Source organism: Tamandua tetradactyla, chromosome 3, assembly GCF_023851605.1.
Source record: "Tamandua tetradactyla isolate mTamTet1 chromosome 3, mTamTet1.pri, whole genome shotgun sequence".
NCBI lineage: Eukaryota > Metazoa > Chordata > Mammalia > Pilosa > Myrmecophagidae > Tamandua > Tamandua tetradactyla.
The window spans coordinates 79,361,854-79,378,106 of record NC_135329.1 but is presented as its reverse complement, the minus strand read 5'-3'; the positions used below and the strand labels follow the sequence as shown (position 1 = coordinate 79,378,106).

General features: G+C 51.3%; 1 protein-coding gene across 1 annotated transcript in view; it reads right to left on the bottom strand.

Annotated features, from left to right (window-relative positions):
• CROCC2 (ciliary rootlet coiled-coil, rootletin family member 2) overlaps positions 1–16,253 on the bottom strand; it is a 102,388-nt gene that overhangs the window by 30,541 nt on the left and 55,594 nt on the right. Inside the window, exons 16-20 of the mRNA XM_077151745.1 lie at positions 12,153–12,346; positions 5,171–5,298; positions 4,688–4,857; positions 3,904–4,080; positions 2,131–2,244 (exon numbers count right to left, since the gene is read on the bottom strand). Of these exons, the coding sequence (XP_077007860.1) occupies positions 2,131–2,244; positions 3,904–4,080; positions 4,688–4,857; positions 5,171–5,298; positions 12,153–12,346 (783 nt within the window). The remainder of the gene's footprint in view (positions 1–2,130; positions 2,245–3,903; positions 4,081–4,687; positions 4,858–5,170; positions 5,299–12,152; positions 12,347–16,253) is intronic.

The following is a 16,253-nucleotide window of genomic DNA, read 5'->3' as shown; positions in this document are numbered from 1 at the left end:
CAGTGGAAGGAGGCCTCTGCCAGTTGGAGCCGCCAGCGCCCAGGGCCAGTGGGCCAGCCCGGCCAGGGAGCAGAGGGGGCGGGGGGTGGGAGGAAAGGAAGGGGCACAGCCAACCCCGACAGCAGGCTTGGGCCCCTGCGGCCCCGCTGACCCCTGGCCCACGCCCTCAGAAAGGCCCATCCAGGCTGCAGGGTGGGGGCTTGTGGAGCCAGAAGCTCTTGGGCAAGACCTTCCCGGTGCCAGGAGCTCCTTCGGGCTGCATGGCCATGGCTCGCTCCATGTTGCAACACCCTGTCCCGCGGCTGAGCACGTGGGGCTGGCAGGGTCCCCTCCCCCAGCCGTCTTGCAGGCCTGAATGAAGACAGCCAAACTCCCCTCAGCCTCTTCCCTCTCTGTTTCGACACCCCGTGCCCCAGCCAGGCAGGCCCCTTGCTCCTGTTCCCAGGCCACTGTCAGGAACTGCCCCCACACAGACCCCCAGGGAAGGAGCCCCCAGCCCAGCCCGGTCCTGCAGCAGCACTGCTCCCCACCCTCCCCAGCAATGCCTGATGCATCCCCAGGCCTCTCGGGGCTGAGGCCATACCAGGAACCAGAATGGAAAAGGACCTCCTGGCGAGCAATGGGAAGGGCACTGGCAGGGGGCAGGGGAGGCAGGGCTGGCCAGGAAAGGGGTGTGTGTGGCTGGGGAGCAGCCTACATGGCAGCGCCCAGGGGACCACGTCACTCCCTGCCCAGCACACACTGCACCTGCCTGCATAAGCTGTAACCCCCAGCCCCCCAGGAAGCCTTCCCAGCTCCAGCGGCAAACCACCCCTGCAGCTCCCCAAGCCCCCATTTGTGCACGGTCACTCCTTGCTCTGGTCACCCCCTCTTGTGGACAGGGGGCCCCAGGCCAGGCATTGTCTCTGCATCATGACTTCCTAAGTGGGTGGAGGCCCGTGGGTGCTGGAGGCTGGAGGCTACCTTACCAGTGAGGATAGCGGGCAATGAGCCCCACCTGTGGGGGTCATAGGGCCTAAGGTGGCTCCTCGGCTCCCGAGAGCCCTGCCCAGCCCCCCTGGGACAGGTGCCAGTGGAGAAGCCAGGACCCAGGAGAAGCCCCTGGACCCCCATAGGGGCCCCTGAACCCATTTAGGGTCAGAAGCCATGTTGAACCAGAAGAGAGAGGCCCTGATAGGCTCATTAGACCTCCTCCTTATAGCTGAGGGCAGGAAGCTTCAGAACCAGGAGAGAAAAATTTCTTTTGTTTTCTTTATACTCACGTGTGACATATTACCTCCCTGTGAAAGCTGAAGGTGTGTGTGTGGGGGGTCAGGGCTTGCTCCTGACCTGGTCTGGAGGCTTGGCAGGGGCTTCCTGTGGCCATGGGGCCCCTTTGCCAGGTGTGCCAGTTCCCATTACCTCCCCCAGGAAGCCCCCCCTTACCCCCCTTCAGCATGTGGGGCTGGACAGCAAGAGGTGGGCTTCCTACAGACCCTTGCCCCTGCGGCTCTTGGGACCCAAGCCCCTCAAAGGGTCTTTTGGGCTTGGGCTAGGTCTGTTCAGTTTGGGGAAGAGGAGGGGGAGGTCTGGGAGGACCCTAACTCGGAACAGTGCTTGGTCACCCTTGGAGCACACAGGAACTTCCCTTGGTGTGATCTCCTGGCTGTCAGGGGGCTTTGCCTCTCCGAGGGGCTCCAATCTCCACATCCCGCTGGGTCTGCGATGGCAGCAGCCTGTATAGGACCTGTGGACATGTCCCTGCCCCTGGCTGTGGGTGGAGGGAAGTGGGCGGGGGGCATGGAGGGAAGCCCCCACTTATGGGGTGCTCATGATATGAGGTTAACGCAGGGACCCCTCTCCATTGCCCACTCAGCACCTGGTAAGAACTGGGGGTCCAGCTGGGTTGGAGCAAGTTGGGGTCCCCAGGTCTTGTCTCTGGCCTGAGAAGAGCTTTGTTCACTCGGGCCTTTCCTGCCCATCGAGCCAACGGGGGCTCTGAGGATGCCTGGGGGAAACTGAGGCTCAGCCAGGAGGGTGGAGTGGTGTGGCAGCTCTGTTGGTGGGAAGGGAGTGCACTCGGGGCCCTACTAGCTGTGCCTAAGGCCCGGCCGAGCCTGGGGTCTCTCATCAGGGTGGTGGGGGACTCACCTCGGCCTGTTCCTGCCGGCTCTGGGCCTCCCGCTGTGCCCGCTCCAGCTCCTGGGTAGCTCTGGAGAGCTCCTGGCCCAGCAGGCTCCTCTCTGCTTCTTTCAGAGACAGGGCCTGGGTGAGACGGGGGTGTTGGTGCTGGTGAGAGGGCTGAGGAAGGGCTAGCCTCCTTGAAGCAGGGGCCACCGTGGAATGCTGTGTGCTAACCACCTTCCAGGGCCCAGTGTGTCCCCATCTCCATGGTGCAGCTGTTGGGGATGGTTGGCCAGGACCCCATAGAGGCAGCCCTGGGGTTTCCTTGGGGTCAGATCCTAGGGGAGGTCCCGTGGGAGTGGGGTCCTATCAACCCCTGGAGCTTCCTCCTTTTGGTGGACCCCTTCTCACCTCTGGGCTTGTGCTCTGCTGTCCCCTCCACTAAGGATGCCCTCCTCCCACATCCCCCTGTCCAAACATCTCTTTCTCCAAAGCTCTGAGCAGATCGGGGGGCTTCAAGGACCACCTCCTCCCCCAAGCTTCCCAACCCTTCCAGGCAGCGCTTCCTACAGTTTACAGAATAAGGACCTCCCTGCCCACTAGTGTGTTCAACACTCATGAACCTTAGTTCCTCGTTCGTAAAATGGGGACAACGAGAGTGTGGACCTCAGAGTGTTATGAGACTCAAATGTGAAATGCAGAATCTGACAATTAATCTCAGTTATTCCTGCTACTTAATTCCTCTCCTGTAATCTGTTGTTGGCACTGAGGCCCTAGAGCTTCTATCACACTGTGTGATAACACAGATGAATGAGTCTACTTGTCAGCTCCATTTACTCTTCAGGACAGCAGAGTCCTGGGAGCCCAGACTCAGAGGTAGTTTGTCAATGCCCAGCATCTGAGTCTCCACAGCCATCGGAAGGAAGGTCATCTATGTGCCTGAACTGATGGCCACAGTGGACACTGGTGGGTGGCTGGGTGTGCGCCTGGTTGGCTGGATGGTCAGGTACATGGATGGATGGTCAGAAACATGGATGAATATTATGTGTAGGTGGACAGCTGACCATGGAGATAGATGGATGGACATTCAAATGAATGGAAGGATGATCACATGTGTGGATGGACAATTGGGTACATGGTTGGACCATTGAGCATGTGGTTCGAGAATCATGTGGTTGGATGGTCAGGTGCATGGAAGGGTAATTGGCTGTGTAGATGGATGGTTGGGTGTTTGGATGGATAGTAGTGTGGATAGATGGTCAGTGGCATGAATAGATGGATGGAAGTTCAAGTGAATGGATGAATAGTTGGATAATCAAGTGTAGGTGTGAGTGAATGATCAGGTACATGGCTGAAAGTCAGGTACATGGATGGGCAGCTGGTGGCGTGGATGGAAGGAGGGATGTTCAAGTGAATAGATGGATGAATGGAGAAACAGTTGAGTGTGTGGTGGGATGGATGGGTGGCTGGATGGGTGGTTAGTTGGGTGGACTGATGAGTGAATGGATGTGTGGATAGGAGGGTGAGTGGGTCGGTGGCTTTTTGGCTGGGTGGGTGAGTAGATGGGTGAATGGATGGGTTCATAGATGGTTGGTCAGATGGTTTGATGGGTGGATGGATGGGCAAGTAGAAGGGTGAATGTCTGTCCCCTGGACAGCTGTGGAAGGCAAAACTACAATGGCTACGACCTGGAAAGGCTGTCCTTGACTGTGGGGATGCCTTCATACATCTCTTGTGTTGGATCAGAGAAGGCACAGCAAAGTGCAGGGAGCCTCCCACTGTTTCTCACCCCCCTACAACCTCCTGCATCTCGTGCTCCAGTTGGAGGAGACTGTCATCCCGCTCCTGCTTCAGGCTCCGAATCTCCTCCTTCAGAGCCTCCCTCTCGGCTGCAGTTCTTGCCACCAACTCCTTCTCCTGTGCCAGCTGGCATGCAGCTACCTCCTTCTCCTCTGCCAGGGCCAGACTCAGGGTCTCCTAGGCCAGGCAAAGGGTCAGGCTGTGAGGACTGCGCAGGTTAGGACCCAAGAGGCCAGCAGGCACCCGTGGTCCTGAGTGAGTTCCAGATCATAGGATGTTAGGATCTGATGGGTTATCTGGTCCTGCCAGCTGCATCCCCATGTCCTACACACAGGGACACTGAGGCAAGGGCTGCAGAGAAGAGGGCTTCCCTGGGTCTCAGCATCTTTGTCCTAACATTTATTGAATGTTCTATAACCCTTTTCTAGGCCTCCACCGTGTGCTGAGCACGAGGTGACATCAAACAAGGCCTCCAGGGGCCCGTGGCCAGTGGGCGGCTCCAATGGGCGAGGAGGCCCCTCTAGCTCAGGCCTCAGACTGCAGCCAGGCTGGCCAATGCTCAGGCAGCACTGGCCTCTTTCACGACTGAGAGGACCAGGAGCCCTCCACACTCTGGGATTTTGAGGAATGGGCAGGCTCCTCTGCAGGTGCCCTCTTGCCTGGTCTCACAGGGGCCCAGGTAACACCCCTCCCTGGCTGGTCCCCCACACCCCTGCTCAGGGTTCTTTGGGACAGGGGCCTCCTAGGAGCAGCCAGCTCCCTGGCAAGTCCCCAAGGAGCAGACCTTATCCCTGTGGAGCCGTGCCAGCTCCTCATGATGGGCCAGTGCCCGGCTGTCCAGGGCCAGCTGTGAGTCCTGCTCCAGCTGGGCCACCTGCCTCTGGCTCTGCTCCAGCTCCCACTGCAGCTTCGTTTCCTGGACCTCCCATGTACTTTTCAGCTGCTCCAGTTCCACTGTGAGACGACAGGGTGGGTCGGGATTGGTCCCAGGACCCCAATGCCTCGAAGCCCCATACCATAGGCTGTACTCCCCATTCTGACCAGGACTGGAGCTTTCAAACCTACCCCTAGGCCCCCTGCAAGCTCCCGGTGGAGACATGAACTCTGTGCCATGGGGGGGCAACATGACTCACCCAGCCCCCCAGTTCATGCCCCTCTGGGGATCAGGGAGTGAGTCGCACATCTGGGGACTGAGTTGCATGCAGGGCCCGCCCCCCATCATCGACGCCGGGGGAGGGACAGAAGGAGCAGCCCATCCCGGAAGCACCTTGAAGGGCCTGCCGAGCTAGACGGGCACTCTGGGCCTCTCCTTCCAGCTGCTCCTGCTGCACCTGCAGCCGTGATGCTAGTTGCTGGGCCTCCAGGAGGCTGCTCTCCAAAGAGGCCTGCTCTGCCCTGCAGAGGGGCACAAGAGATGGTGGTCACCCCAAGATCCACATCCTCCATCCTGCAAAGGGGCATGAACAGGTGGTCACCCCAAGATCCATGCCCTTCTGTCCTGCAGAGGGCCCTCGAACAGTGGCCTCCCTGAGGTCTACACCCCTCCATCCTGCAGAGGGCCATGAACAGGTGGGTGGTCACTTCGAGATCCATGTCCCCCACCTTAAGTGTTATTTTAGGTCACATCCCCACCTTGAGAAAAGGCCCCCAGAACCAGAGCTCAAATGCCAAGGCCAGACTAGCAGATCATAAAACAGCAGGATACTTTGTTTGCTTTGAATTTCTCAAAACAAATTGGATCCTACCCAGAAATATGTTTCAGGTGAACTAAAAAGCTAAATGCAAAAAACAAAACAGAACCAACAAACAATGAAGCGACTAGAACTACAAAAGTAGCAGAAAAAATATAAAAGGGAATTTTACAATCTTCTTAGGCAAGACAAAAAACCCTTCTGGTTTTTCTTCTCCCTCACCTCTGTCTGTGGGAGTGCCTGCATGTCCTCTTACCTGTGTACCTAATACATTTTCTGCCTGCCTGCTCTGTGCTGTGCTATGCCCTTGAATTCTTTCTCGTGGCATGGTCAAGAACCTGGATGCTGAAATCCTGCAATCTGTATTGGCGATCCAGCCAGGAGCCATTTCTCTCTGATCATCTGTGCCAACTAGAAGCCTTTCACACCAAACCAACGCGGATGTGAGGATCTTTAGCCATAAAGCCACCCCTCCAGACTCTTCCCCTTCCAACTTAAAAGAGGCAGCCAGAAAGTTCTGCACCCCCCATCAGGGTGCTGTCTTCCCTCAGCACCCGTTAAGATTGAGGGGCGAGAACTCTCTGAGGGGGAATTCGAGGCAGGCTAGAATAGGGAGAGGAGAGAGGGAAAAAAATGCAAAGGAGCCCTTAAGCAAGGATGGTTAATCTAGGTCAGGAGGGAGTGTGCCCCCCAGACACCCTGCCTGTAAGGGTTAGGTTACCCACCTATGGGAAATACCTGGCAGCAGACCACCCATCTGAAGCCAAACAACCCCCACCTGAGGGAGTCATCTATGGAGAAGGGTGGAGCCAACTGACCCACCCAAATGCACTGTCTACCACAAGGCACTGCCAGGGGAGAAGGGAGGGGAAGAGAACGCCTGAACAAGGAAGGGGGAGGGGAGTAAATAAAACTAATCTATAAAAGCAAATGGCCCCATATTGCCTATGGCCTCTCGCCTCCCTCACCTCTGTCTTTGCGAGAGTGCCCACATGTCCTCACAAATGAATATGTGTGCTGGTTTGAAAGGATCCGTGCGCCCTAGAAAAGCCATGCTTTAATCCTAATCAATCTTGCAGGAGCAACAGTTTCTTCTGATCCCTATTCAATACTATAGGTTGGAAATTTGATTAGGTTATCTCCATAGAGATGTTCCTACGGGTATGAAACTTGATTAGATGGAAATGTGACCCCACCCATTTGGAGTTTACTGGAATCCTGTAGAAGAGGAGACATTTTGGACAAAGCTAGAGATGCTGAGAGAGCAGAGAACACCGCAGAACCACATCAGAAGGACGACAGAGCCACAGAGTCCACCAGCCAGCGGCCTTTGGAGACGAAGAAGGAAAATGCCTCCTGGGTTGCTTCATGGAACAAGAAGCCTGGAAAGAAAGCTAGCAGATGCCACCATGTTCGCCATGTGCCTTTCCAGTTGAGAAAGAAACCCTGAACATCATCAGCCTTCTTGAACCAAGGTACCTTTCTCCGGATGCCTTAGATTGGATATTCTATAGCCTTGCTTTAATATTGAACAATTTCACACCCTTAGAACTGTGAACTAGCAACTTATTAAATTCCCCCTTTAAAAAGCTGTTCTGTTTCTGGTATATTGCAGTCTGGCAGCTAGCAAACTAGAACAGTACCTAATAAATTTTCTGCCTGCTAACTCTAAAATAAAATGAAATAAAGAGACCAACAGATCTGAATACATTTATAAAAGCAAAGAGGCATTTGAACGGAAAAGGTTCCATAAACTAATTTAAAAGACAAGGGACAGACTTAGAGAAAAATCTGCACCAGAAATACAAACATTTAAGACCCAGCTAATACAAAAAGCTCCTATCAATCAATGACAGAAAGTCCACTGAGCCTACGGAAAAATGAGAAAAATGACTATTGTTCATAGAGGAAGCACAATGGCCAAGAAATGTATGGAATTTGCTCACCCCCACCGATAAGCAGGGCGGTGGAATTGGAGTACACATCAGATTAGCAAAACCCTAAACTAGTGACAAAGTCTGCTGTCGGTAGGGGTGTGCAGACCAGTTTCGTGGATGGGGAATTTCAAAACTTAAAATGTTGATGTCTTCCCATTAACTATTGGCCACAGCATGCATTTTTAGTTAACAAGAAGACATCAATATGACCACAGCACTAGCGGGGTAATGAATGGCGGGTGGGGGTGGGGTGGTAAGGGACAAGTGATAAGGGGCAGTTTTGATTTGATAGTTGGTGACACTGTGTTTGTAGGTTGTCATTATGGACCAATGAAAATTGTCTACAATTGATAGTGCTGCTGATTGTACAACCAACTGAGGCTATACAAGTAAGAATACTGTAAGACATGGTTTGTTTCCTTTGGGCATCCTAATACCCAATAAACGGAGGGAGCCGAAGGATACAATGACTGAGAAGCACAACAGTGAACGGTGATACATTTATATGATGAAATATGGTGTAGCTGCAAAAAGGAAGCATGTTAAGAGGCATGCAATGAATGGAATAAATCTTGGGGACAACATGTTGTACAAAATAAGCCACAAACCATAACACAAATATGCTAAGGTCTCTCTCAGAAAATTAAAAAAAAAATGAGCCTGGATTGTGGGCCCTTATAGCCGCCACGTTTGGTCTGAAGTTGTAGATGCGTTTCAGGATTCTGAGACACTGAGCTCTCTGTGTATCAGCTGGTATTTTCTTGGAACTTTGAGTAGCTCAGTGACAACTGGGACCCAGAAATGGAATGCTGCAGTTCTGAAAGTTAGCAGAACTATATACAATAACAGTTCAAATAAATGAGAAAGAGATCAGGCCTCAATTAGAGTTTAAAATGAAGCTAATCTGGCTGAGTCTAAGGTAAATTAGAATGCAGGGCAAAAGATGAAAGTGTATGTACTCTGGACCTCAGCTGATGTATGAGATCAAAGGCAGAGAGGTTTATCATGTCTAGAACCTAAATTTTCCGAGACACCTAGTCTGAATCAGCCTCTCTAGATAGCTCATTTAGATAGCCCAGACTCCTGGAATCCAGAACAAGAATGAGGCTGTTTAATTCTCTATGGATTGGTATAGTACCAGGATACATGCCTGGTGGGTGATAATTAAAAAGTATTGGTAGAGTCCCTTGAGGGGACACGCTGTCTTTCTCTCTCTCTCTCTAATACATACATATGACTATTAAACTCTCCCATCTGGGAAACCCTAGGTACCCTCCCAACCATTGGGGACTCCCAAGAAAATAGTCCAAGCCCTGGATTTTGAGGCTTGTCCTTATGAAATTTATTTCTGTAGGGGAGAAGCTAAGACTACCCATAAAGAAGCCTGAGAGTTGCTTCCAGGAAAACTTTTTGTTGACCAGGTGTGGCTTCTCTCTAAGCCCAACTCTGCAAAGAAAATCATTACCCTCTCCTCAACGCGTACAAGCCATTCAGGGGTGAAAGTCGCCTTGACAATGTGGGATGTCACTCCTAGGGATGAATCTTGCCTTGGCACCATGGGATCGATAATGCCTTCCAGGCCAAAACGGGGGAAAGAATCGTAACAAAATAAGGCATCAGTGGCTAAGAGAGAGCAAGTGGAGTCACGAGGCTATTCTGGAGGCTGTGCTTGTGCAAACTTCAGGTAGTGCTAACTGCCATGGTTTGCTAACCCCCAACCAACATCACTCCTGTTGACTCTTAAGAATACTCAGGATGCAAACTGAGACTGTACAAAGGTTTCATGCACTAGGTTTGCCTCCTTGGAACATAAAATTCCTAGAGGGTTCCTGGGTCAGATAAATCCTGAATCCCAGAGGGACCAGCCACTCCAGGATTATCAATTAATTACATCCCCCTATTCTTTACTGTTGACACCCCTTCTCAACATGAAGAAGTCAGAACAGGCATTTCCCAAAGATCTATAGATTGAGAAAAAGATCCAAGTAGAAGGAGGAGGTATAACAGAGAGAATGGGATTTAACAAACAAATATGGCTGCTGAATCACTATATTGATATTCCTTCTAGCCTCCAGTGTTTTGGAGCGGCTAGAAGGAAAAATCTGAGACAGTGGAATAGTAGTCCAAGACAAATTCTGGGATCTGTTCTATTACTATTTGTTGAAATGTGCTTTGCAAATTATTGCTTTGTCTTTCTTTGCTTTGCATATACGTCATATTTTACAACATAAAACATTAAAAAAAAAAACTTAAAATGTGCATTTCTCTGACCCAGCCATTCCATTCCTAAGTGTCATTTCTATAAAAAGGCACACACTCCCACAAAGCACGAGGCTTCTCACTGCAGCTTTTTACAGGGCACAAATTAGACTCAGCTTAAATGCCAAGAAATAGAGAATGGTTTAAAAACAATGGCACATCTCATCTCTGGGCACCATGCAGTTGTCAGCAAAGAGGAAGCTATTCTCTCCCCAGGAAGGAAGGACTGGAACCTGGAAAAAAGCTCTGCTTCACACACAGGTAATACCATTCCCCAAGGCCCTGCCTCTGCTCACACTTGGAACCATTCACACCAACTGCCCTGGTGTGCATTTCTAGGAGTGTCACACCAATTCATTCACCAACCAACCCATCAGCCAATACACATTTAAAGATCGTTTCTATGCTCTGCCTTTCCCTGGCAAAACATCCAGCAGACAACACATACACACGCACACATGCATGCACGTGTCCTGTAAATGGATGGGGATAGGAAGGGAGGGGTCCCTGCCTTGGTCTCTCCTCGACCTCACTGCACCCAACTCTTCCAGGGCTCCCTGTTGTCTGCAAAGAGAGGCCTTGGGCTCTGGGGAGAGGTGCAAGAAGCTTGTCTCTTTGCCTCATGACACCCCGTCACCCATTTCCATCCGGGCATCTGCAGACCCCCTCTGACGGGTTGTTCTTCCCAGCTCTGGGGTAGAATGTGCTCCCTGCCAGCCACCTCAGATGCTCCCCTGATGCCCGCCGGTCCTCTGCGAGAGGCAGTTCCTGCTGCCTTGTGCCCGCAGCGCCGTCCTCTGGGCTGGGGGTTGGAGGGCGTGTCCAGTGTCTCCCAGCTGCCATGGAGCCTCCCAGGGCAGAGAATGGGCCACCGCAGGGGCCTGGGCCAGGTGCCGTGCGGGTCGCATTCTGGCATGGCATGTGGCGGGGACAGACCCCTGCCCGGCCACGGCAGCTGGCCTCCTGGACTGAGATGGTGCCCTGCAGTGCAGTCTGTCCACGAGTGGGGCTGGTGAACTTGAAGCCCTGGGGTCCTTTCTCAGAGCACAGTCCTGCATGGTTCTGTTAGAGGAGCTGAGCGAGACAGCCCAGGCTTACCTGCAATCGGCATTATCAGGGGCTCCTTGAGACTAAGGTGCCCCAGGCCCCTCAGCCAGTCCAGATCCGCAGCCCCATGGGCAGAGTGTGGCCAGCAGGTGTGGCCTCAGGACCATAGCTTGGATGGGTCACCACAAGACCTTGCATAGTGGATGTGGAGCTGTGTGCAGCCCCAGGGTCAAGGTTGAGGTGTTGGGGGGAGGGGGTAGCAAATAAAAGAGCCTCTGTGGGGCTGGAAGGGACAGCAAGCAGGTCTCCAGACCCCTCTTCTCCCAGTCCCTGGTGCAGCTTGCCAGGTTTTCCCTTTCATTTGCTGCAGAAGTTTTCATTTGAGGGAGAGATTTTTCTCTGACAGCATTCCCGGGTCCCAAGCCTCGTTTCCACAGCCCTCTGACTATGGACCTCCATGGGGATCTTTTCTACAAAAATAATCTGACATTTCTAAGGCGCCCATGAGACACAGACAAGCACCAGTTTTTGGATTTCCTCAGAGATCTTGAGACTAGCTCACAACACCAGGCAATGGCTTTTGGGGGCATTTCTGTCCCTGCCCATGAGTGCCCACTCAGTGACTTTCAGGAATTTCCTCCTGATGATCCTTTGGGGACTCTCCTTACCCCTACTCTCAGCCTCAAGGTTTGAGGGGCTGACGTAGCCCCCAGGTTTGGGGTTGGTGGTGTAACTCATTCAGAGCCCTGCCACCCCCAGCATCCAGAAATGTTGTAGGATGGGCAAACCGGGAATGACAGCAGGACTTTCAGGTCCTCCTTGCGTGAGTGCAGTCTGTATCTGCTGGAGGAGGGAACCTGCAGTGGCTAGGGGCCCTCCTATCACCTCTCAGGGTGAGTCTGCCAGGGAATGAGACATCAGAGTCAGGCAGCGCTGGGGATAGGGTAGGAAGGTGTGCCTGGATCCAGCCTTGCCTGAAGCCAGATGCTTCCTGAACTTCCCAGATCTGCAAGCTGGGACACGTGCATCTGGCTTCTGCTGCTCCGAGCTGCATTTCTGCTGCTTGCCCCTAACCACACCCACCCCCTCCTTTGGAAGGCAACCCCAGGGCCCCTATAGACTGTGCCTCTTCTAGATGCCCTCCCCCACCCTTAAGGTACCTGCTCGCCCCTCCCTCATGACTGCTCTGATGTGCACAGGCCAACTCGCCCTGCTCGAGGGTCCCATGCAAGTGTCCGCCCTCTGCCTCACTCAAGATCTCTGGGGCGGGGGGGCAGGCTTGTGGGATGTGCCCTGACAGGTGGTCCTGAGGCACCTGAGATCATCTGCCTCTTCGGCTGCGAGCTGGCCGCGTCTCTCCAGGGCCTCCTGCTTGGCCAGCAGCTGGGCCTGCTGCTCGGACATCGCCTCCTTCTCCCGCAGGGCTTGCTGCAGGGTGTCCTTCTGGGCGTCCTGGTCCCGCAGGCTCTGCGCCAGCTGCTCTTCCAGGACCTGCTTCTTGCCCATGACCTGAGGAGGGGGGAGGGCCTCCTGAGGAGGGGGGAGGGCCTCCTGAGGAGGGGGGAGGGCCTCCTGAGGAGGGGGAAGGCCTCCTGAGGAGGGGGGAGGGCCTCCTGAGGGGGGGGTTTAGGGCAGAATGGCGTGGAGGTGAATGCGGAGGAGGTGGGGGGATGCAGGGAACCCTCTGGGCCTCCGGCGCGCACAGGTATGTCCCCACAGTGGAAGGGATACCTGGTCGCATGACTGGGAGGGTGACTTAGGCTGAGATCCCCCAGGTATGGAGCCCACCACAGGTCTCCAGGGGGCAGGAAACATGGCCCAGAAAAGACAGCAGAAGATCACTGACCAACAGGAAAATCTGGGCAAAACACACCCTAAGGTCCATCAGAGACCCCGAGACCCACAAAGGCAGTCAGGACTGGAGAGGCCAGAGGCCTGGGGTCCCAGAGAGAAGCAATGCTAAGAGGAACGAGCCCACTGGTCAGGTCCCTGCACTCCTTGAAGGTTCACTGATTTCAGTTTTTTCTTGGAAACTGAGAAGCGGAGGAGAGTTCTTGGCAGTACTACAGCCTCAGGTGCAAAAATTGGGGTTCAGAGCCACCAAAGCAGAGGCGCTCGGATAAGCACCAAGTTTTTATTTGTATCCCCAGGAAGGCTTCATCCTAGCCATAATGGCGAGCCCACAGCAGATCCCTCATCAAAGGCTAAACCCAGGCTCATAGTGGCTCAACCTTGGATTGTCTCGATGCCATTGCCTGCTGGAGTCAAAAGGGAATCCTCTCTGTAAGAAGACTCATATCAAGGTCCTGAAATTATTTCTATGATTTTATATGTAATATGTGGCATTGAATCAACATTATCAGACACATCAGGAAACAGGATCATGTGAAAAACAAAAAACCCAACATATTTAAGGACAGAAATCAGACATAAGTCCTCCCCACAGACTATCAAGAAATTGCAGTTACCAGACATGGAGGTTAAAATAACTGATTAACATGCCAGAGGACCCGGGTTCGATTCCCGGTGCCTGCTCATGTAAAAAAAAAAAAAAAATTAAAAAATTAAAAAATAACTGATTAATGTGATCAAGAAAACGGATCACAAGATATAGAATTTTACAAAATGATGTAGAATTTAAAGAATTGGAATTCCCCCAAATCTAAATATAAAACACGTCAGTTAAAAATATAACCAAAATTAATAAATCAATAATTGGGTTCGACAGCATAACAGATAGAGTAGAAGAGATGACTAATGATCTGGGAGACAGACAAAAAGAGTATATTCAGACTGAATCATGAAGAGAAAAAAGGATGGAAAATGTAGGAAAGAGTATGACAGACATTTAAGACAAGGTGAAAAGGTCCAACTTATGGGTAATTAGAGTCTTAGAAGAAGAAAGAGAACAATTGAAGAGGTATTGGCCAAGAATTTTCCAACTCTAATAAAATACATCAAACCAGATTAAGGTGAGTCATACGACCCAGACAGGAAAAATATAATGACAATATCAGCTAAGTGCATCTTAGCAAATCTTCTGAATACCAAAGGTAAGGAAAAAAATATCTTTACAAATCAGAGGGAAAAAAGACACGTTGCTTTAAAATGAACCACAGTAAGACTGACAGTTGTCTTCCAAGCAGCGACAGTGAATGGCAGAAGACAATGGAATGACTTAATATCCCAGTTGTGATATTCATAAAAAGTTCAAGGCCAGGCTCTCTCTAAGCTAACTCTGTAGGTGAACCCACTGCCCCACACCCCAGGTGGGACCTGACTCTCAGAGTGTAAATTTCCTCGCAACGTGGGACAAATCTCCTGGGGATGAGCCTGGTCCCGGCATTGTGGGAGTGAGAAAGACTTCTTGACCAAAAGGGAGAAGAGAAATGAAACAAAATAGTTTCGGTGGTTGAAAGATTTCAAATAGAGCCGAGAGGTCATTCTGGAGGTTATTCTTACGTAGTATATAGATAACCCTTTTCAGTTTGGGGTGTATTGGAGTAGCTAGAGGGAAATATCTGAAACCGTATTTCAGAATCAGTAGCCTTGATTCTCGAAGACGATTATATAACTATACGGCTTTTAAGGTTTGACTGTGTGATTAAGAAAACCTTGTGACTGACACTCCTTTTATCTAGTGTATGGACAGATGAGAAAAAAAAATAATAGTGAGGGATAAGGGGTATGGGATGTTTTGGGTGTTCTTTTTATTTTTAGTAAAAAGATTTTTTTGAGCAATGAAAACGTTCAAAAATTGATTGTGATGATGAATGCACAGCTATACAAGAATACTATGAGCCGCTGATTGTACACTTTGATTGATTATATGGTATGTGAATATATAATATATTTAAATTAAAAATATCACAATGGGGAAAAATCATCAAGGCCAGGACTTTCTCCTTCTTCACTGTAAAGAAGATTGTTGAAGACCAGCGCTCTCACCAAGAGCAACTAAAGAAGCCCTACATGATACAAAAGATCTGCAGGCAGCCAGGACTTGAAGGGGAAGATTCCTGAGAGGAGAATCTGAATTCATATAATTATGAATGATAATAACTTATCATTTGTGAATTTTTGATGTCCTACAGCAGGTCTCCCCTTGAGGCGTCTGTCATGTCCTGAGTGGCCTGGGGCCCTGAGCTCGGGAGCCCACGCTGCAAGGCTGGGGGTTGAGCTGTGCTCTCGGCAGGCCTGTGGGGCTTGGGAAGAGAAGCACAGTGACCTGAGCCACCATTTCAGAGAAGGGTAGTGCCCAGAGGCAGACCTGACATTCTGTGTTACTTTCGTTCCTTTTTTGTGGGTGTGCCAGTTTGAAAGTATTAGGTACCTCAGAAAAGCCATGTTACAATTCTGGTCTAATCTTGTGGGAGCAGCTGTTTCTTTTAATCCTGATTCAATACTGTATGTTGGAAATTTTCACTTAGATTATCTTCATGGAGATGTGACACACCCAGTTGTGGGCGTGATCTTTTGATTAGATGGAGATATGACTCCACCTATTTCAGGTGGGTCTTGATTAATTTATTGGAATCCTTTAATAGAGGAAACATTTTGGAGAGAGTCAGAAATGACAGAGCAGGGTGGGCCATGGTGGCTCAGCAGGCAGAGTTCTCGCCAGCCATGCCAGAGACCTAGGTTCGATTCCTGGTGTCTGGCCATGTGAAAAAAAAAAAAAAAAAGACTATGATTAGGCAGACAGAAACTTCAGAGCCCAGAGCTGACACAGATGCCGATACTTAGAGAACAGAGACATGGATGTTTGGTGATGCTTGGAGCCCAGCAGACATCACCACAAGGTGTTAAGCAAGCCAGAACCCGGAGAGAGCCAAGGGAAGCCAAGAGACGAAAACCAGCCCCAGAGAAGTAAAGCGAGGAACCCCCACAGGAACAGAGGCTCAAGGAAACTGAGCCCAGGAGCAAGAGACCAGCAGATGCCAGCCACGTGACCACCCAGCTGACAGAGGTGTTTCAGCCTTTCTTGAGTGAAGGGAAATTCTTTGTTGTTGCCTTAATTTGGACACTTTCACTTCCTGAGAACTGTGAACTTGTAATTTATTAAATTCTCCCTTTGTAAAAGGCTTTCCAGTTCTGGAATATAGCATTCTGGCAGCTACCAAACGAACACAGGGGGATGTTAATGATCAAATCACGTGCCCCACAAAGCCATGTCAAATCCCACATAACGTCCAGCCCTGCAGGTGTGAGTGCATCTGTAAACAGGATCTTTGAAGATGCTGTGGGTGAAGGTGAGGCCAGGCTAAAAGGGGCCACTGTAATCCAGTGTGACTGGAGCCCTTATAAATGGGGGAAGTTTGGGCCCAGTAAGAGGAGACAGGCAGGAGGAAGATGGCACATGATGGGGACAGAGAGCTTGTGTGGGTAGCCGGCAGGCAGCCCCAGCACCCAACAG